Source organism: Ursus arctos, unplaced genomic scaffold, assembly GCF_023065955.2.
Source record: "Ursus arctos isolate Adak ecotype North America unplaced genomic scaffold, UrsArc2.0 scaffold_8, whole genome shotgun sequence".
NCBI classification, from domain to species: Eukaryota; Metazoa; Chordata; class Mammalia; order Carnivora; family Ursidae; genus Ursus; species Ursus arctos.
This window is the reverse complement of record NW_026623100.1, coordinates 1,267,451-1,289,189: the sequence shown is the minus strand read 5'-3', so window position 1 is coordinate 1,289,189 and position 21,739 is coordinate 1,267,451. Positions and strand designations below refer to the sequence as shown.

Genomic DNA, 21,739 nt, shown 5'->3' with positions numbered 1-21,739 from the left:
TAGGAAAAAAATGAAATGAAATGTTGTTAGCGTATTGTTTTATTTCCTTTATTCTTTTCTATGTATAAATTTACATATATTGTGAACAAATTTGGGATTGTGCTGCATCAGTATTTCCATCTTGCTTTTTTTCATTAAATTGTGAGATTTTTCCAGTGACATTGTTGCAATAGCTTCAAAGCCCTTGGGCCCTATCACCTGCTGTCAGCATCGTCGTCAGGGGATCTTGCCGCACACGAATCAGATGTCCCTCTGCTGCTTTAGACCTCCTGTCTGACTCAGAGGACAGACAAGGCTGCTCCACTGATCCTTGTCACCTCTGACCTTACTTCCACCCACGGGTCCGCTCCAGCCACCCTGGCTTCCATCTTCCTCCTCAGACACGCCAGTCCCGCTCCCACCCCAGGGCCTTTGCACTTGTGGTCCTGACTCCCATCACATTTCTTCCAGGTGTCAACAAGTTCCCTCCTTCAGGTGTTGTCTCAGAGAGGCCTTTCCATGCCACCACCCGGAACCATTCAGCACCCCCCTCCCAGCACTCCTTCACTCCTATTTCTTTCTCCATATACTTTTCACCATCTGACATATTAAATATACTTACATATTAACTTGTTTATTGGCTAGGTCTCCCTGAAGGAGGGGTTTTGTTTTTTTCACTGATGTACATTCAGTGCCAAGCAAAACCCCTGGCATACAGCAGGTGTCTAATACATGTGTGCTTAGTAATCAGATCCCCTGCTTCTGTAGCACCAAGCCCAGGTGGTTTGGGGGTCTCCCCTTCCCCAGCCAGTCCACCTGGGCATGTCCCTGCTGCCTGTTGACCCAGGAGTCCCCAACAGCCCACCCAGATCTTCCTCACAGCTTCTGCACCAGCCTCTCCGAACTACCCGCCCCCTATTCAGGAGGCCACGGAGGATTCAAGTCACATCCTCACCCCCTATTCAGCCTGAAATCTCCATGGCCTGAACACTGGCTTGAGGCCGTGTGCACACAACACGTGCGCACACGCATGCACACATGTGTTCTTGTTCCTGCCTGTGCCTCCCCCTTACCTTGAAATACTCCTATCACTTTTGGCCCCTGTCCATAAACATTGAAATTAAGTTCCTTCCTCACTTAGCCCATTCTCTAACAGATCTTGCATTCGGTTTGCGTTTATGAACTCCAAATATTCTTACACCACTTCTGTGACCATGGAGTTATCCCTAAGGAAAGTTCTTTCTGTGAAAAGGCTTCCCCGGCCACACGGCAGCCAGCGCCACTGAGACGATTCCGAACCCAGTGGGCTCGCGCTGGGAGCTCAGACCGAGGCTCAGGCCAAGATTTGGCGTGCCAGCTCCAGTGTGCCCGCGTCTCTTCGCCGGCGGGCGGGCGTATGCAAAGCGGGGTGTTTCAGCTCCCAGAGGGCTCGATGAGCGCCCAGGTCAAAGCCCGGAAGCTGCTACTTAGAGCATCCTCATGAGTAGATGTGATCACGTACGCTGCACACGTTAGCTGCACCTGGTCATCGACGGGTACCTGTGGGGCGTCTACTGCTCGTCCCGCGCGAAGCTCACTAACCACCCGTGAAGGGAGAGGATTATTTACAAGAGGGAGAAGCAGACTCTAAATTTCAAAACTCTGTCAGCTCTGAGATCTTGGTGGTGTCGTTACAGAGGTTGCCCTGAGATCTCGAAAGAGACAGACAGAGACAGGGACAGAGAGAAAGAGGACAAGGGAGGAGACATGCTCTCCGCGGGCTCTGCAAGTGCTTGCTGGCTGTTGATAATTACACTCAGAACGTTAGGGCCACAGCAGAACAGTTCCGGGACGGCCTGGCCAGTGTTCCACAGACTGTGGCCAAGCGTTTCCCTGTCCCTTGCCACACTGGGAGCTTGCCGTGGGCGGCATCCCGGATCTCTCGGCCACGTAAATTCTGTTCAGCACGCTCGGGGGTTGGCCCCAGAGATGCCCATGGAGGACAGCCCCCGACTGCAGACACACAGGCGCCCAGGGTCTGTGAGGACGGACGGCCATGAGCGTCTCCCCTGCAGCCTTAAACCCAAGCACAACTCGTGCATATGTTCAAGGATCTGTGTCGCAGAGGGTACCAGAAAGGGCGGGTGAATAGGAGGCAGAAAGTGTTTCCAAACCTGTGTCCTCCCCAGGGAGACTTGGAGCCCCGGTTGTCTCCAGGAAGGCTCTCTGGCTGTTCACTGAGAGCACTAGGCTGCAGGCCTGGGTAGCGCACCACACTTTTTTTTTTTTTTTTAAAGATTTTATTTATTTATTTGAGAGAGCCACGGAGAGAGCACCAGTGGGGGGGGGGGGGCGGGCAGAGGGAGAAGGAGAAGCAGATTCTGTGCTGAGCAGGGAGCCCGACGTAGGGCTCGATCCCAGGACCCTGAGATCATGACCTGAGCCGAAGCCAGATGCCTAACCGACTGAGCCACCCAGGAGCCCCACTTCACCACACATGGAACCCATGCAGACGGGGGAAAGAGGACGTTTATTTCTCAGCAGAGAAATGTCTCTTTTCCCTTTGATGCTTTCAGCCTTTTTACATTGTGACTCAGGATGAGAAATGCATGTTACATCCTGACCCAGGTACACACCAGTGTGTATGGGAAACTAAACCAACGTGTCCTGGAACTACTTTTACTTTTAGCACATGTGATGTATTCTGTGTTTTCTCTTTTAATCTGGTTTATTTTTTAAAACCTACTGGTCAGGACCCACTAAATTGACAGTGTGAAAATGACTACTCTTAGCTAGAGATCTTTAGAGTAGGGTGCACGATGGGGCGCCTGGGTGGCTCAGTCGGTTAAGCGTCTGCCTTCGGCTCAGGGCGTGATCCCAGAGTCCTGGGATGGAGCCTCGCATCAGGCTCTGTGCTTGTCAGGGAGTCTGCTTCTCCCTCTGCCTGCTGCTCCTCCTCATCCCCTTCGCGTTCTCTCTCTTCTCAAATAAATAAATAAAATCTTAAAAAAAAAAAAAACCCACACCAAAATAGGGTGCACGAAGCTCTGTGAGTAAAGAAAGGAAATATTAGAACTTTTTCCAGATTTATTATTTATTTTTGGCTTGTAAGTTTCAATTTCTCTTATGTGTGTTTTCTGATGTGTATAATACAGAGGCATACTAGAAAATATATGTAATTTACTGGAGCTGTATGCCCCTAAGTGCTTTACTGCTGGGGTTAAAGTTACAGGGCCCTGGACTGGGTCACCTCGCTGGCCTGGCCCTGGGACCCAGCAATGAAGCTGCCACCTGCCTCCTGAATTCTGAATTCTGTGCCAGCCACATCCCTTTGGTTTCCTCCTCCTTCTTTCTCAGCTGCCTACGATCTGTGACTTCTGTGAGATTGTTTCCTCCAGTGCTGGTCTAAGATGATCAGAGATGCATGTGCGAGCACTGCCCAGGCAGGGTACTCTCCCGGGACTGGGGCACCTCTGCGGGAGGGCATACGTCCCCCTGCTGGGACAGTCTAACCTCCTGCCACCTTCCAAGCCAGAGATATCCTCTCGGGGGTTCTTACAGAAAATGGAGAATAAACAGTGCCTTTGTGTTCCAATCCTTGGTGGAAAAACAACCATTTTTGTTTCCTTCTAAGTTTTATCTTCAGGCAAAATTATGACAGGGTCCTTACACTCATCTCGAAACTTCCAAATCAGTGGTCCTTTTGCTTACAGGACACACCCTGCTAAGGTGCTAATCGTAACTCTTTGCTGCTTATGAGCCTTTTTCTGAGTTTCACATTCTTACAAATGAGTGAAGTTTTGTTTGCTTATTTTAATTTGTATCAAACTCTTTTTGGAATCTTCCTTTTTGTGGGCTTTGATACTGAACCGAGAGTGTGATTGCTGGCACAAGCAGGGACCGTAACCCGGTATTAAGAAGCTGAATGAATGAAGCTGGGGGAGAGAATGCTAAGTGAAATAAGTCAAGCAGAGAAAGACAATTATCATATGATTTCTCTCATCTATGGAACATAAGAACTAGGAAGATCGGTAGGAGAAGAAAGGGATAAAGAAAGGGGGGGTAATCAGAAGGGGGAATGAAGCATGAGAGACTATGGACTCTGAGAAACAAACTGAGGGCTTCAGAGGGGAGGGGGTGGCGGAATGGGATAGGCTGGTGTTGGGTAGTAATGAGGGTACGTATTGCATGGTGCACTGGGTGTCATACACAACTAATGAATCATCGAGCCTTACATCGGAAACCGGGGATGTACTGTATGGTGACTAACATAATATAATAAAAAAACATTAAAATAAAATTAATTAATTAATTAATTAATTTAAAAAAAAAGCTGAATTCAAAGAAGGGGAAGCCTCATTCCCCGTGGCAATTGGGGTGAGTGCCTGAGAAGGAAGGGGTAACAGCTTCTAGCAGAGGCTGAGGGAGAGGGAGTGTGGTGTGTAACTTCTGGTTGTGGTGGAAGGACCCACCCCCCAAGTAAGGACACGCTGCCTTTCTATCTCAGGGCAGCTCAGGAGCACTCATGGAGGGGGTGGTGGCAGTGAGGTCATTGCCTGAACTCACTACCACACTCCAGGTGTCCGTAGAGGACCAGGGCCCCCTCTGACTTCCAGGAAGGCACTGTCAGAGCAACACAGGGGCCATGAAGAGTTACAACGTGAATGTCCCTCTGGTCTGCAAGAGGACAAGGGACAGGGCAGTTTGCCAACGTGGTCCATAGCCATGCCCCACTGCCCCCACCTCCCGCCCTCAGCCCCCGCTCTACCAGCTTGTCCAGGGATTGGGGCAGTGGTGCAGCGCTCCTCTCATGGGAAGTGCCCTGGCATCTGACAGAGTTGTCCAGTCTGTTTTAATGGGATGTTGAAATGAGTACCACTCCCACCCCGCACATTAATTCTTAGGATCATCTCATCCAAAATCCTTGCCTGCACTCAGTCTTTTATGTAAGATTAGGCAATTCTCTGTGCATTTCAGGTCTATACCTTTGTCTTACTTGCTGGATACTTCTTGTTTTAAACCTCAATTATCTGAATAATTGTTTCATTTCACCAGCCCACTTTGGCCACTGCAGCTTCACCGGTACAATTCAGTCACCTTGAAAAGGGACCTCGGGGAGAACAGAATGGAAGAGAAGCAGTGCCCTGCGCTGGGTGGGTGTGGGACCCACACAGGACGCGCCAGCAGCCAGGGATGAGGGCTTCCGCTACACCACTGCAGCGCCCACCGCCTCATAAAGCGCTTAGTTCTGAGACAGGGACCCCTTCGGAGGTAAAAAGTCCTCTCCCGTAGCAGGTGCACGACAAATACTTGTTCACTGAAGGGAGAATGTCAGTCCAGAGTGTTAGCACGTGGTATTACAAATGTCTAGAGTTCAACATTCCCAGTAAAAAAAAAAAAAAAAAAAAAAAAATTGGCATTGTTAACAAGCCCGTTAGGTCACCACCCATTTAAAATACAAAGGACAGGAAAAGAAATAACCTCCGTCCCTTGGGAACTGCACCTGGGGTCCTCCCAGGGTGAGAATTTGCCTGGCCTAACGTTCATGCTCCCAAAAAAGGTCTGGTTTTTAAAGGCCCACATTTGAATGTCTAAAATGAACCCAACCCTCTCTAATTGCCAACGATATAGATATGCCTCAATGATTATAGTCATTTTTTTAACCCAAAGATGGAGCAAGACCAGAAGAGCACCCCCACACTCTGCAGTAAAAAGTGAATGATGGAGGACCCAGTGAGATGTGGTAGAAAGGCGTGAGCCATTGCCACTGTGCCACTTGTTAACTGTGTGTTGTGGAACGAGACACACGTTTCCTCTGAGCCTCAGTTTTCTCCTCTGTAAAATGGCCATGTTGACCTTGAATGGTCGATATAAGGGTCAGATGAGCCTGGTGGTGACGCAGGTGGGTCTCTGTTGTGCTTGGCTAGCGGTCGTCACCAGGCCGCTTGCTGTGACCTGCTCAGTCAGCGGTCGAGGGTCCTCATTTTGGTAGCCTTTCTCATCAGAGGCCCGAGCCGTGTTCCCGACACAGCCTTTCAGGAGGAGGGTGAGGGGTGCCAGAGCTGACCTCGTTCTCTCCTTACTCGCCCCTGCTGACGATCTCGTCTCCCACAGAATGCCGTGTTTTACAAAGAAGACACACAGATCAAGCTGCAGTGAGCCTCTGTGCCTGCCCCCCTCAGTGAAGCAGGAGGCTCCTGAGATTTTTCCTGGCAAGTTTGAGGCAGGTAAAGGCCACACTTCATGCACTCCTGAGTTCGTGAGCTCTCTGGAATAACAGGCCAACTACCAGGCACGGTGACCTGTGCTCTCCTGAGCCCACCAGGGGTGAGAGCCGTGAATTAAAGGCAAATGCCAAGCAAGGGCTGCTGTCTCTGGTCGTGTGGCTGTTTTGTGGGAGAGCATTTCCTTGTGAAGCCGAGGTTACAAAGCCGTCCATGTGCTAGTCAAAGAGGGTCTGACTCGAGCGACAGCAGTATCTCTGGGAGTTTGTAGACATGCAGAAACTTGGGTGCCATCCCGGACCTGTTAAGCCAAAATCTGCACCTCTACGAAGCTCCCTAAGTAACTCACCCCGCATGGAGGTATAAGCTTTACAGCTTCTTCATTCGCCGCGGCATCCCCGGCCCCGAGAGCAGAGCCCAGGACACAGCAGGTGCTCAAAAAGTATTGTGGTGCACATGTATCTATTGGTTGCCTTCATTTTAAATTGTGACGCCTGCTTTCCAGCACGCTCACCTCTCTGGCTTCCCGGAGTTCCGAGAAAGGGAAGACGTACTTCCCTCCCTCCAGTCTCAGTCACCAGCCGGCCGCTCCAGCGTGTGAGTGTGTCAAGGCTGTATATCCTACGTCTGTGTTAGGATGGAGGGGCTTCCTTGTTATTTTGCTTGAGAGCTGCAGGGAACCCCTCACCCCATTGTCCTTTCCTGCATGTTATATCTGATATCCGCCTGTATGCCTGGTTTTCCAATCTTATTCTTTCCTTAAAAATTCCCTCCCACATTACCTTCAGCTTAAAGTCCTCTTGACCAGAACTGGGGATTTCTGGGTAACCGTGCTCTGCCCAGGCTGCCAGCTCTGGCACTTTCCTGGGCCAAGTGCCCAAATCCCTTGCTAGCCTCAGGCTCACCAAAGGGGCCTCTGGGCTCTTGGGAGCCTGCAGGTGAGAGTCTTCCTTATTTAACCTGGTCCCCAAATTCACATGCTAGGGTGCCACCAGTGACTCTAATTTAAGAGGACTTTGTATGGAGCTGTTTGAACAAAGGAAAGAAGAGACCCTTCAGTTCTTCCATTTCCAGATGTCTGTGTGGCTGGAGGGAAGAGTGCTGTGGAGGAAGATCACATCTGAGCCGATGAAGTTGGTGAGGCAGAGTCCTGGGAAGAGGGTCCTAAGCCAGAGACAGACGTCCCTGATGGGGGTGCGGCCATGACTGACCGGTACCATCCCACCTGCAAGACCAGACCCGAGGAAGAGGAAATGTGTGTGGCGGTTGAGTGTTTCGATTTGGGGCTGGCTTCAGTAGAGGGCCTCCTGCAGAGCAGGGGGAGCAGGCCAGTGACTGTCCTCGGGATCCATGAACAAACCCAGCAAGACTTTTTTCATGTTGGTGCCACTACTTTGTTTCCATTTTGTATGGAAGTTATGGGGTGCACTGGTTAACCACCAATTGTGTGTGTGTGTGCGCGTGCGTGCTATGCCTGCGTGTTCCTGTCTCTGTGGGGTGGAGAACCAGATTAGGTGAGCAGACACATTCAGAGGGAGAAGCAGAGCTCTTTCATTGCCAGAAGAGCAGCTTGGTGGGGAGCAGGGAGCATCCTGGGGTAGAATGCCAGGAAGCACTCATTCTCCCCACCACATACCACCCTTCACAGTTGGCAGTCAGCAGCCACTCACAGAACATTCTAGAATTCTGCTTGTGAGGGGAACAAGGGGGCTGACTTCAATGTTCACTGCCTCCTTGGCCCTCCCCCTAGGACCCCCAGGCTAACTGGCCAGGATCCCCCAGGCCAATGAGGCGGGGCTATAGCCTGCTCAGTGGAGAGCAGAGCCATCTGGTTTCCTACAGTGTGGACGGCTGGGGCAGGCAAGCAGACACTGCCCCCATTTGGAGTATAAGGAAGTGGGAAATCGTGGCTGCACCTGAGGGGTGTGATGCCGGAGCGGCTGTCCCGGGCAGATGCTGGTGGGTGAGGGGGTCCTGCAGTCATGGGCCATGTGACTGGGATGGCATTGTTGGCACCAGCTGCCAGGCCCAACCCTGAGCGTCATGCAGCATGCCTATTTGGTGCTTGTCGGGAAGATGATGGCAGCTCCCCCCAACAGTGAGTGTCACCTCAGGGACCCAGTCCCAGAGTTGCAGCAGTCAGCACGGACTCTGCCGTCCCACGGTCTGCTCGCTGGCCAGGGCGCTGCTCTAAGCCTGGACAGGCTGTCCGGTCGAGGGCGGCAAATTCCTGGTTAATCACGTGTATATACAGCTCCAACAAGAAGCTGCTTGTCACAAAGCAAAGATTCAGTAAAGAAGATAAAACTAAACTGTCTCTCTTTGTCGGGAGGGTCTCTGGTTGGAATGTCCCTTGCCTCCTACAGAGATGTCAGGGACTCTAAGGCCACTGATGACTTGTGGAGAGTCACCACTTGGAAGCAGCCCTCCTACTCCTGCAGCTCACTGAGAACGCCGATCTTCCAATTCTTGGCCTGCCCTCTCCGTGCCCACTGTGGGCGTGAGTGAGAAAGCCACACTGCCCCCACACCCTGGTCTCCATCAAGGAGGAGGCGGCATGGCTGGCCGTGAGCAGCCTGCCGGGCAGCTGTCTGGAGGGCTGGGTAGTGTGGGATGAGCCGCACCGCTGTCGGTGTGCAGGGTACTGCCAGGCCCAGCCGCGGCGGTGCCCATGGCCACTGTGGCATTGGCTCAGACCATGGCCGCGTGTGTGCTGCACGTGCGCACACCCAGATCAGCTGCTCTGGGAAGAACGGAGTTATCTTCCCCCAGCCTTGGGTGTTATTGGTGCTGTTGTGTCTGTGTAATAACGTTCCACGTGGAGACACACGGCAGAAAGTATTGAGTCTGTGCTCTGATGCCCATAAATGAAAGGTGTTGCCCCGTTGCTTCCTGCTTCTCTGTGTTCCTCTTGGCCCTGCAGCATGGGTGCACAGCACTGGGCTCCAGGAGGCCAGCGCTGGGGTGTTCGGAGCACCCCGCGGAGGGCCACGGGAGGCAACAGCCGCGGGTGTGTTCTGTGAGCTAGCCCTGTGGAAGAAGCAAATGAATCAAGTCATAAAATAGAGCAAAACGGCTGAGCCTGGTTGGAAGAAACGTTTCGAAGGAAATAATCCTGGATTTAGATCACACATTCTGGGGCCTACAGTGAGTTTTTCAGAACCTCCCTCGGAAAGGCAGGTATTTGTAATGGAAATGCTGACAGCCCCGCAGCCTCGCCGGGCTGTCTGTGGGCGGCTGGACAGCCAGCTACTGCTGTGCGTATGACCTACTTGGCGCTACAGAGACGAAGCATCCCCTGCGCTCACTGTTTAAATTCAGAGGGGCCTTTTTTTTTTAATTATTATTAACTCATCAAGGTGCTACCAGCTGCAAACCCTAGTAGTATATGCTGAGTGTGAACCTGGTGTTTTTCCTCCACCGTTGCAGGGCTGAGGGACATTTCCTAATCCAGACTCCCCTGTAGGTGGGGACGTGGCGCTTCCTGGTGTGCAACCCCCCAGCTCCAGCCCACGTTGCCCCCTCAGCTGAGGACATGTGTGTGGCTCCTGCACCAGGTGACCTGAAGACCCACAACTGGTTCTGGTTCACCTCCACCTGCCTGTAGGGACCTCCCAGCTTTGTGGAGTCCCTTGATGCCCTCTGTGTACCTACCCGCCTCCACTCCCATCGGAGCCCTTGGCAGCCTAGCCTCGTGAAGCCAGCTCAGTCCCATTCTTCCATGAAGGCTTCAAGCCGCCCGCCATGGTCTCTGCTGACTCACCCCTTCCCCAAACTGGCACCTTGGACTGTGCCTTACCCTCAGCACTGAGCTCTGGGCACTCCAGGGTCCGTGCTTTGGCTTCCTCTCTGCCCGCAGCTGGTTGCAGGTGTGTGCATATTCCAGGAGGGCCCCGTGTTCTGCCTTCTCCCCGGACCTCTCAGGCAGGGGGCTCTGCCAGCAGCCCGAGGACTCACCCTCTGAAGTCCATTCTGTCTGGGAACTGGCCGAGTTGTGGGGGAAGATGCACTCTGCCGCTACGTGAGGCGGGGGTGCGTGAGGGATGCCATTCACACTCCGGATGCTCCCTCTGGGCAGTGTGCCTTCCTGGCCACACTGAACACATGGTAACCTCTTCTCTATCCTTCACTCTTTCCATCAGTGCAAACTCCCCCGTTAGTATGAACTTAGGTTGAGCCGAGTGCAGACTGAGAAGGGAGGGCTCCATTGCACACCTGGAATGAAAAACTTGCTGGAAGTGCAGGAGTCAAGGTCAAGTTGGCTCATAGAAGGCGATTGACCTGAGGGCCCCCAGAAGCCCCCATGAGCACAGGGCCCCTCCTAGCTCCAGTGCCACCCAGCACAGCCCTGATACGGAAGGCCGTGTCAGCCAGCCTAGAGTGCTGACCCCCAGTTACCACAGGCTGCTCACAGACTCGAGCCCATCCCACCTTTCCTGATGAGCACCACCTAGGATCAAACTTCTGTCAAAGGCAAACTCTTTCCTGTAGAAGCATCTGCTTTTCTATGGAAGAGGTGCAGAGAAAAGGGAAGCAGCGGTGCCCTGAGTCCTTGCAGAATCGCTGGAAACAGGACAGTCTTGCCTCCGCACAGCCTGGGGTCAGGTCAGCTCTGGGTCTTAACAGCCTGAGTAGACGCTGGTCCTGCAAAGAGCATCCGTGCTTCCTGCTGAGCAGGTGGGATGTTCCCTGGCACCTGCAGTCACCAGCGGACAGCAGTGCGTTCTGGTCACAGGCCAGCGTGATGAGAACCGTGCCAGGGCAGGCCAGAACCTGTCGCCATGGCGAGTGTGGGCCCCATAGCTGGGCCTTCCTTCTTCCTTTCCCTCTGTCCCATGCCCTCTGCAGGTCTGTGCCTCACACCCCAGAAATGAGCACCCCGGGAAAGGACTGGGGCTACCCTGGGGCAGACGAAAATAGCTGCTCTGGACAGGATGTCACCACAGCCTCTGCTGTGTTTGTGCCTGGTACCATTCACAGGGAGGCCCTGTTGGGAAGATCTGTGGGACGGTGACCACATTGTCGGGTTTAACGGGGGACACAGGCCGTGAGCACGGAGAGCAGGCTGGGAGCCTGTGACCTCCATTTAATGAAGCCTTCCTCTCCCTTTCTCACCTAGCTCAACGACTCAGCCAAGCAGCTCATTGAGATGGACAAGCCATGCCCTGCTGCTGCGTCTGGCTGCCATGCCCCATTGTCCTCCGACCCTGGCGCAGCAGCCAGTGTGGCCCCAGGACCCGCATTAAGCAGCACGGGGGCAGTCAGTGCCTTTCAGCGGCGCGTGGACAGCAAGAAGAATGCCAAGAAGCGCCACTCCTTCACCGCACTCAGTGTGACACACAAGTCCTCCCAAGCCACAAGCCACAGGCACTCCATGGAAATCAGCGCTCCGGTCTTGATCAGCTCCAGTGACCCCCGGGCTGCAGCCAGAATTGGAGACCTGGCTCATCTGTCCTGCAGTGCTCCCGCCCAGGTAACATCCTCGGGGTGTGGACAGGGAGGCGTCTGCAAGCCCCATCCTCAGCTCTGCGCTCAGCAACCCATCCCCAGACTAGCATGAGGCGGGCCGTGGCAGCAGTGCCCTTTGGAGCCCCCGTGACTTCCTTCTCCCTGCCTGGCCTCAGAGACCCCCTAAGCCTTGGTCTTGTCACTACCAGAGTAAACATGAGAGTGGTACTCAGTGCTCAAAGGTGATCTCAGTGGCGTGTGAGGTGCTTCTCAATGGCCTATGACACAGCCTTGGGATAACATTGGCTCATCACTCAAAGCTCTCCTTTCTCAGTGTGCATTCAGTGCATCTGATTGTGTCTTGCAGAAAGTCTGGGTTTAGTTTGTTTTTAGCACTAGTAAGTTTTTAGCATCTCTGTAACACTTGCTAATCTTGTTTCCTTTCAGTGGAGCTCAGAACCAGAATGAGCTACATTGTTTGGTGCTTTGATTATTATCTTTACAGATACCTTCTATTTCTGGACATGGCACTGGTTCCATTCCACTAGGAAGATAAAGGAAGGGGGAGGGACCTTATTCTCAATCCAGCCGCAGAAGGGGCCCTGGAGCCACAGGGCCAGCGTGTGCTGCACAGCCCACACACTAGTCCCAATGTCCCGGTCGCCATGTCCTATCATCCGTGGGTAGTAAGTCCAAGGCTCAGGCTTCCCCGGTGTTCGCTGGAGGTTCTGAATGCACATTAGCAGAGCTCTCTTGCCCTTTCCTTCTACCCCACAACATGGGCTCCACACACGTGCGTGCGGGATCTCATGTTCTCTCTGCCTCTCCCTCGTTCTCTCCTGCTGTCAGCCCTCGTGCCCACAGCTCCTGAGTTAATGGAACAGAGGCAAAGTTCCCAGGCTCTGCAGTCTGGGTCTACTGTAGACATGACCTAGGATAGGGAGGGAACAGATTTGTTTTTTAATTGTGCCCAACTTTGTTCCACAGGACTTAAGTGCTGAATTAGTTTATTGCTAGAGAGGACTGGGACCCTGGGTCCCATTTTCCAGCAGTTACACTTGAAGTGAAAGTCATGGCCAGGCTCTAGACTTTCATGAGGGTCACTGAAAAGGGTGAGAAGTCAAACAAAGTAGTTTCCACCTATCTCCCATCCCAAATTAACTTCATTATTGGGACACGTAAGAGGGGGCACAAGGGCGAGCCGCCACACACCATGACCTGTGGGCACCAGCATGCTGTCTGAGGTCAGATGCACCCAGAGGCCAACCTCCAGCTCTGCCACCGCCACCCCACCCCCCGGCTGCCTCCCTGGCTCAGCACTGCTTTGCCAGCCTTGTGTGTCATACTGGGACACCCACCCCCTGGGCCACCTGAGGACCACCCAGGGCTGCTGCTGTGGGCCAGGTGCAGGTCCTAGAGTCGGCCACAGTGCCGTGTGAATCCTCCCCGCCATGCCAGGCACACTGGGAGGGGACCCAGTCCCAGAGGTCTGTGCTTGGCGGGGGGGGAAGACGTGGGCCTTGTGATCATGAACCTGGAGAAATCCAGCATCACTTCAGGCCCTCCTCCATCCAGAAATGGAGGTTTCCGCATGCCAGGCTGACATCAGGGGGTGGGTTCCAAGCTGGCAGAGCAGGAGCGCCTGGCTTCTTGGTGCCGGGGGCATGTGTGGAGCAATGCTGGCTCCATCAGTTGTCCCTTCAGCCCCCTACCCCCCAGACTCCTGCAGATACAGACTGTCTCCACTGACAAGGTAGACTCTTAGCCCCTGTGAGATGAACAAAGCTGGTCATCATGAACGCAGGCCAGGTCTGCCCACAGGTGCGCAGCCCTCACCTGCAGACCCAGGGCTTCTCGGGCCACAGGAGCGGAGGTGTTAGGACTTTAGGTCATGGGTCCCAGAGCATTTTCTTCTGGAGAACAAGGGCAGCTGTTGTCAAGTTACCGAAGCCTGGTTGAACATTGCACAATGTTGTATAGAAAGTTTGTAGCAGCTGGCCTGTGTGCCCTGGAAAAGCAGCTCACGGGATAGAGACAGGGCGGCTGGGCCCGTGTCCCTGCTCGCAGCCAGGCTGGCATGTGTGACCTTGGCTGAGCAGCTCCAGCTGAGTCTGTCTGCAAGACAGGCTCTGATGGTGACAGGCACCTGATGTGCAGGAGATCAGATCAGAAAGGGCCACCCAGTGTGAGATGATTGTGCTGCTCTTTGTTTAACTGACTTGATTCTAAAGCCCTGTGGCGGCAGATGAACCAAGTGCCAACCAAACCCACACACACACACACACACACACAGCACCAGTGTGGGTGGTATGTTCCGGGGGTGACACGCATGGACAAGGGAGCCCCTCAGTAGCTGAGCTGGAGCTCACCACCATCGCTGACTCTTCTCACTCTCCTTTGCGCTCCTTTTTAAAGTGGAAAGGAAGTGTGGGGGCTGTGGTTTCTATAGAAATGGCTCTAAAACACAGTAGCTGTTTCCCTGCTTCTCAGACCGAATGGAGCACCATCACGCCTGAAGCCACAGGGTCCCCGCAGAGCACGGCGAGGGGTGCATGCTGTCCTTAGAGTGGCATCCAGGGTGCCTGCAGTCTGCGGCTCACTCTCACAGCCCCTGGAATCTGGCCTCTACTGATCTCACTGCCCTCGTCTGGGCTTCTTGACACATCCCACCTTCAGGGGAGCTAGTAGGTTGAATTACTTTCATTCACACATGAGGAAACTGAGGCCCAGAGGGTGTAAGTACTGTCTCAGCGCTGTGCTCATCTGACAGTCCCCCTGTACCCCATCAAGACTAGCATGGCCATGAGTCCAGGATATGGACGTCACTTAACCCCTCAGCTTTGTTTTCTGTAAACATACAGGGCTGACCTCAGGCCAGGGGACATGAAGAAGGAACATGGCAGCCAGGCCCTGCAGAGAGCATCTGGTGCTCTGTAAAGGCTTCCCACTGGCTCCTCCTTCCCTTTGTCTTTTAGTCTGGGACCTGGCGACGTGCAGGCTAGGGCAGTGTCTTGGGTGGAGGGTTAAGCTCTTCTGCTCACTAGCTGTGCACCTTAGGAGAGTTGCTGAACCTCTCTGAGCCTATAGAGCTGCCTTTAAGAGCCAGGTTCAACATCCTGGTACCTCTTGACCCTAGAAAAGCTGTCTCATCTCTTCTCCCAGAGCCTCAGTTTTCTCATCTGTTAAATGGTTGCTGTGAGGGTGAAATGAGAGCAGGGGCTGTCCTCTTCTTGGTGGGCATGTTGTTGGCTGTGGTGGTTCTCTCTGCTGCTCAGGGAATCAGGGAAGGAATCGCCAGCCCCAGCGTGTCAGATGCGACACCCAGGGCTCTGGGCCTCATGTCCTCTGGCCAGTGCTCTGCTCCGAGATTCTCCCTGTGCTGTGCACTGTGCTAGACCCTGGAGCTCTTAGAAGGCCACAGGTAGATGAAGGGGTGGGTGGCACCGACACTGCCTGCCGGCACACCTCCTGTCAAGGACGCCGGGGCTCAACGAGCATCCCCATGAACCCCTGTCTGCTCCTGACTGTCAGCTGCTCACTGGTCTGTCCCCAGCGACGACCAAGCCAGGCTGTGTGTGGTCCCTGGCCTCGTGCACCCACCAGCGAAATCCAAGGATCCTGCCCAGAATCCAGTGCAGTAAGTTCCAGCCTTGGCAGTGTGTCACTGTCACCTGGACGTTGGAACATCCATCCAGCGCAGCTGCGGTCCCACAGCACCCAAGTGGCTGGTCTGGGGCGCGGCCTGGCTCTGGGGCCTGGAGAGCCTCCGGGCCCGCTGTGCAGAGTGAGAAGTGCCAGGAGCTGAGACACCCACAGCTGCCCTCCTCTCACACTCCAGGCTGTACCACAGGCCAGGTCTGGACCGGGCCCTGGGTCCACATAGGGTGACCAGTGCCCCGTCACACCTGGCACTGAGAGATTCTGGGGACACAGGGGACTTAAGTGCTAAAAATGGGCACTTTGGGCATGGCAGGACAACTGGTCACCCCAGAACATTTCTGTTCCCTTCACTGGGCTCCAGAGGGTAGAGTGTGTTGTCTTTGTACAGAAATGTTATGTGGTCCTGTCTGTGTGAGATCTGTGCCGGGTACCAGAGGCCCAGAAGCAGGGAGGGCCTGGTCCCAGGGCGACAGTGGAGGAGATGTGAAGGAGGCATGAGGCATCACTGAAGGACAGAGCTATGGATCCTGGCTGCCTGGTTCCTACTTGGTGTCTGTCGCGCTACAGGGGGAGGCTTTTAAAACCTTCCAGGCCCAGGGCCCACCGCATCAGTGAAACCCGAGTCAGAGAGGGAGGGCGGGCATGCGGTATTAGCCAGGCCTGTGTGCAGGGATGCTGTGTAACAGTCAGTGGCGCCTGGGAGCCACACTGGGCTCCCAGTCCAGGCGGGCTCAGGTCTCCTCCCACCTGCTGCCTCATTCTGATGCCCCGGCCAGAGAGGCGGTGGCTCCCTGAGGCTTGAGGTACTTACCTGACCTCAAAGCTGAGACTTGGGCCTGGCGTGCCGTCACAGCAACAGGCAGGGGCTGCATCCTCCTGTGCTGGGGGAGAGAGGGCCACAAAAGGTGTCCTGTCACCACTGGAGCTCTTTAAAGCTCTCCAGGCGACTCAGCTGTGCAGCCAGGACACTGCACTGGGCCCACGGCTCGCCAGCTGCACCCAGCGGGGCTGTTTCTCTGTGGCTCTGGCACTATGAACAATTTGCATGTTTTTAAGGTTGTTTTTAAAAAGGAAGAAAAGAGGGTAGGATAGGAAGAGGCGAGGAAGAAACAACACAGAGCTGAAGCATGCACTCTCTGGCCCTTTACAAAAGAGGCTTGTGGCTGAGGCTCTTTTGATGCTGGCCCTGAGAGGCAGAAGAGGCCACGAGGAAAAGAAAAAGAGAAACCTGCCGTCGTGTAGGATTAGCCCAGGTCCAGAGTAGGGAGTCCTCAAGCAGAACAGGAAGAAGGTTTTGACTTTGGCCTGAAGTTCAAAGGCCCTAACTCCATGTCCTCCCCTGGTCTGGAGCTTGACGGGAGGGTGGGGAACCCGGGAGGTTCTGGAATCCATATGCCTTTCTCACCGTGGAGTGTGCTTTCGGATGCAGCCTTTTCATGACGTTTCAGCACACCACGTGGGAATCTGAAGGCTCTAGAATCTGCCCCGGGGATTAGTTCTGGAGTACAGAGGCATGAGGTGCAGGAAGCAGGAACCGGAAGGAAGGTGGCCAGGAGGCTGCCCCTGCCCGGCCCTGCTGTCCCTCCTGGAGGTGCGGAGCCAGGCTGTGGCTGCGATGGGTCAGGCAGAAGGGAGTCGGCCCTTCTCCCTCCTACTTGTCTTCTCTTAGTACTGCTATTGGAGGCCTTTCTTACTCTTACTTTTGTCTTTATTTTTACTAGTAGTGTGTTCATTTCTTCCTGCCTTCAATCACCCAAGACCACTGTGGTTTATTCCTGTTCAGGAAACGTGGGCTCCTTATGTCCAGCAAAACTGACCGTGGAACCTTGCATAGGATGGATGGCCACCTGACATAAATGCTTCCTCTGGACCCCAAACAAGAGAATGACCTAAATAGCAAGCCTGTAGGCCTCAGATTTCCAGACTGACCTGCAGAATAAGTATGGTGAAACTGTCTGGGGAAGGAGCGTGACTGTCTCCTCCAAATTCCACTCACTCTGCCCTCTCCCGGGAGCGTGCTTCTCCCTTCTCTCAGCCCTGCAGTTCCAACGGCACGTCCTCCCCTGCTTCCCAGACCCAGCCGGCCAAGGCCACCAGAAGGTCCTGTGTCCTCCTCCATGTCCTCCTCCTTGACATCCAGCAGCTTTGCATGCTGTGGGCAAGAGTCCCCTCCAGAGCCTCACCTCCCTTTGCTTCTGGGACCCTTCTCCAAGTTCTGAGTGCTTTTCTTGCCCCTGCACTGGACACTCTTCCTCCAACTCCCATGTGAACATCAGTGTTCCCCTGGCCTTTTCTTTCTGTCCTACGCATACTCCCAGGGGTTCTCATGTAATCAACAGCTAAACCACAAACTGTCTAAACCCTTCCTTCCCAGACCTTACTCAACTGTCGATTCTTTCCTCCTGCTGCCTGACGGCTTCCCCTGGAGAGGTTCCTCACTTCAATCCATGTCAGAAGAGAACAACCATTCTCTTCTGTCTTCAAACCCACTTCCCCTTCTTATTCCGTCTTACCGAATTCCCAAAGCTGAGACCCTGTGTCTCCCAACCCTGCTCTCCCCATCCCCTCTGCCATCCGAGCAGGTGTCAGCTCTAGTTCCCAAGCATCTCTCCTACGGTGTTAGTCAGGACGAGATAGATGACCCTCCGTCACAAACCACTCCCGACGCCAGTGTGGTTGAACACAGGGAGCGTGCACCATGTGCCGCGGGTCAGGCGGCGCTCCTGAGGGCGTGCTCATGTGTCTGGTCTCCTTCCTCCTGTCACTCTGCCATCTACCTCGCACGGCCTCCAGCAGGAAGAGGGGCACAGAGGAGGCCCCTGGGCATGAAACTGCCTCAGCCTCGAGACAATACTCCTTCACTAGAACTGGTCTCTCGGCCCCTGCAAGGGACTGGGGCATGTGGAGCAGCACATGGCTATCAGCCAAGCCCAGCAGTCCCAGCCACACCCATGGAGTCCCTCTCTCCAAGGCACCCACTCTGCCTTGGTTCAGGCTTCTCTGCGCCCTCACCAGCACGGCATCAACTGATTCCTAACTCCCTGCTTCTGGGGTTGCCTCTGGAATCCATCTGTAATAAGGCTGATCTTTCTTTCTACGAATGCTTCTGGAGACTCCGCATTGCCTTAGGATAAAGTCCAACTATTCTTAGCTTGGCCTGCAGAGCCCTTCAGACTTAGCCCCAGGTTGTCTTTCTAGCCTCTCCCCCAGTCACTGTCCACTCCCGCACTGGCTGGCCTGACCCATAGCCTGTGCGCCCCACACCGGCACGACTCAGGCTCATGCCTCCCCAAGACCTCTGCCTGTGCCCAGCCTGTCTGTGCTTCCTGCCCTCTCTCTTCCCATCTTATCCTGCCCCACACGACACACAGACACAGCCCTGTATGGGAAATTCCTGCTCACCCTTTAAAGCAGCCATCTGAAGTGGTCACTTCCCCTCTGTAGCCTTCTGTGGCTCCAGGACACCTTTCCCCCAGTCAGATTCATTCCCTCAGTTCCTCTGTGCCTGCGGGACTTTTTCCTTACAATTAGCATGGAAGGTGTGGCCTTTGTCATTTGTGTATTTGGCCACCATCCTGAACTTCAAGTCTTTCAGGGTGGGAAGTGGGCCTGTAGCAGACTTCATACCCATTCGATTTCTTCTTGGGCGGGCATGGGGTCTGTGTCCGCTGCACTGTGGACTGAATGGTCTTACACACTCAACAACATGATGCCAGAAATGCCACAGGGCCTCCCCACTGTTAGCAGCTCCCTGAGGGCTGCAGAGAGGGGACAGCTGCAAGGTGACCAACTGAGGGGCTCCTGGGGGCGCATGGTCGGCTGAGCCTCAGATGGCCTGCCCTGCTCACATTTGCACCCTTATGAATTATTTCTCTCTGCCATTTGGAGAGGTCAGAGGGTCAGTTCAGTCCCTCATGAATAATGAAGCAGCACTCAACATGTCTCCTTTCTGCTGGTGGAGGGAGGGTTATCAGAGGAGAGAACAGAGAGGAGGCTATTCAGGCAGACTCCAATTTTTTAAAATCCAATTATTTGCTTATAGAGATCATTGGATCACATTAAGAGGTGATTACTTACATTTTAGAACCACTCCCTCATAAACCAAACAGGAAACCAAGTGGATGGCTAAAGAGGACTGCCCGAGGAAACTCCGTGGGTTCGTGTAGGTCTAGTGCCCTGTATTGGCCAGTGTGAGCCAGGTTATGCTGCAGTAACCAGCAGCCCCAAACCCTCAGAGACTCGCTTCTCACCCACTCTGTGTGTCTGTCTCAGGCAGCCCAGGGCTCTGACACACAGCGCCCTCTTCCAGGGACACCAGCAGACACCCACAGGCCAAGTCTGGGCCTCTACCTGTTTAGGTAAAGAAAAGTTTCATTGGAACACAGCCACCCCTGCTCATGTATACATCATCTATAAGTGTTTTCAGGCCCTACAGAGGAGCTGTGTGGTTGTGACAGAGATTGTATGACTCACAAAGCCTAAGATCTTTATCTTCCGGCCCTGTAAGGAAAACGCTCGCTGACCTCTGGTCGGGACGGTCTTATCACTGTGGCAGGGGTGGGAAGGTGGCTACGAGTGCTGAGGCCCCCCTCTCCTTACAGAGGATGGGGAGGCATGGTCCAGTTGGGTACCCGTGAGGAGGATCGGAGAAAGCCCCCATGACACCACTGCCCCAGAACGTCCACATCTGTTGGCCAATGTTTGCACAGAGGCTGGGAAGCTCGGGAGGCACGACCGCCGCCCGCAGACAGTGGCAGCGGGAGGAGCCCACACTGAAGGCCCCAAGCCGGCCTTCTGGTGCTAGTTGCTGTGGGCCTGCCTGTGGGTGCACGCGGGCAGGTGCACGTGGGTTCTGGGGGACCGAGCGCTCCACGTTCGCGAAGGGCTTCCCAGTGGGCTCTGTCTGTCTGCGCAGGGCCAGGATCATATGCGGCTGACCCTGTCCAGCCGGGAACAGGCTCCTTCCCCAGACCCCGAGTGTTCTCAGCCGGATGGCTTACAAATCAACTTCTCAGAAGCAAACAGAAACCCCGGAGATTAGGAAAATGCCATTTGAAATCCATGGAAGAGGAAGTGTTTGAAATTGAGCAGGGAAAACATCAAAAGGAAACACCCCTCGAGTGTCTTCCTGCATCTGAGAAGTAATTAGGAGAGCTCTGCTTGGAAGCTTCCAGGGCAATCTTTAAGGTGCCCTCCTCCCCCCACCTGCCACCAGAGGGGCACGCACAAGGCGCTCTGCGCAGCTGCTCTTGCCGGCTGGGTCTTATCTCCGCCGCAGGACGCAGCTCCGAGCAGCCAGCAGCGCTGGGGACTACACAGGTGGAAGGGACAGTGTCCGTGCAGCCGATCAGCCCGGCGGCCCCCCAGCCCTGGCGCTGCCTCACGGGGTGGAGAACCGCTGCTCACTGTTAGCATTTTCAGAAAGTTACGAATTTACCTCCATGCCTTTTGGAGGAGCCAAAAAAAAAAAAAAAAAAAAACCAGTAACAACTGAACATGGGATGAATTTAGAAATCCCATCCTAAGGACCTTGCATGAGGAGAGCGTTCTTTGGCAAATCTGAGAATTGCTGCGTCCGTGACGTACCAGCTGTGCCTTCAGGTGGGGACAGAGAACCGTGGCCTGGCTGTGTTCATCAGTTGCTAGGCTTTCCATCCGTGGTCTCTGGTGCCAACCAGGTTTCTCTTGCTGCTATGACAAGACAGGAACCCTATCCACGGTTTCTGTCTGTGCCTCAAGCCATCTGCTGGTGGAGGAGGGAGGGACATAGCAGGGAAGGTTGCTGGCGTCCCATTGACACCTGATGAGTGCCCAGGAGCTCTGGGTGGGCACATGCTGGCCCAGGAACGCAGGCGAGCTGCTAATCCCCTCAGCCTATCCTCCCAAGTTCGGTGAACTTTTGTTACAGCAGCAGCCTGTGGCAGATACAAAGAGGGGTTTGTCATGGACCCCAGCCTCTAGGATCCACCCAGCCCACCAGGAGACCAGAACATAGATCCATGCCATGTAGAAAGTAGGAAGGACCACAGAGGAGCCCAAAGGAAGGGCCATGGCAGGTCAGAGGAGGGAGGGCGGCTTTGCTTGTGGAAGGGAACAAGAGGAAAGGAGGCAAGAACGGGCACCAAGGATCACTGAGGTCGGCTTCCTCCGGGGTCTTCCATGTCCCCTCAAGGCTCTGGTGAGAAGGCATATGGTTTCTCGGTAGTAGAGCCATTAGGATGTTCAGAACTTTCCCACCTGTCCCCTGATCTCCTAGCTACTTCATCCAGTGCCCCAGCCACTTCCCAGAGCACACCTCAGCCCCCGGCATTGTCTAGACCCAGTGAGGGTTGGGAGACTCCGGCGGTCTCCCCTGACCAGCCCTTCCTCCCATCCCTTGAGCTGGACAGCCGGACCAGGATAGCCACCCACTCTCATAATGGAACCACAGCCTGTGAGGTTCGCTAATG

General features: G+C 54.3%; 1 protein-coding gene across 3 annotated transcripts in view; it reads left to right on the top strand.

Moving 5' to 3' along the window:
* SH3RF3 (SH3 domain containing ring finger 3) overlaps positions 1-21,739 on the top strand; it is a 389,852-nt gene that overhangs the window by 266,935 nt on the left and 101,178 nt on the right. For all 3 annotated transcript variants that reach the window (XM_057309363.1, XM_026516179.4, XM_026516168.4), the window contains one exon: positions 11,302-11,655. In XM_057309363.1, the coding sequence (XP_057165346.1) occupies positions 11,302-11,655 (354 nt within the window). The remainder of the gene's footprint in view (positions 1-11,301; positions 11,656-21,739) is intronic.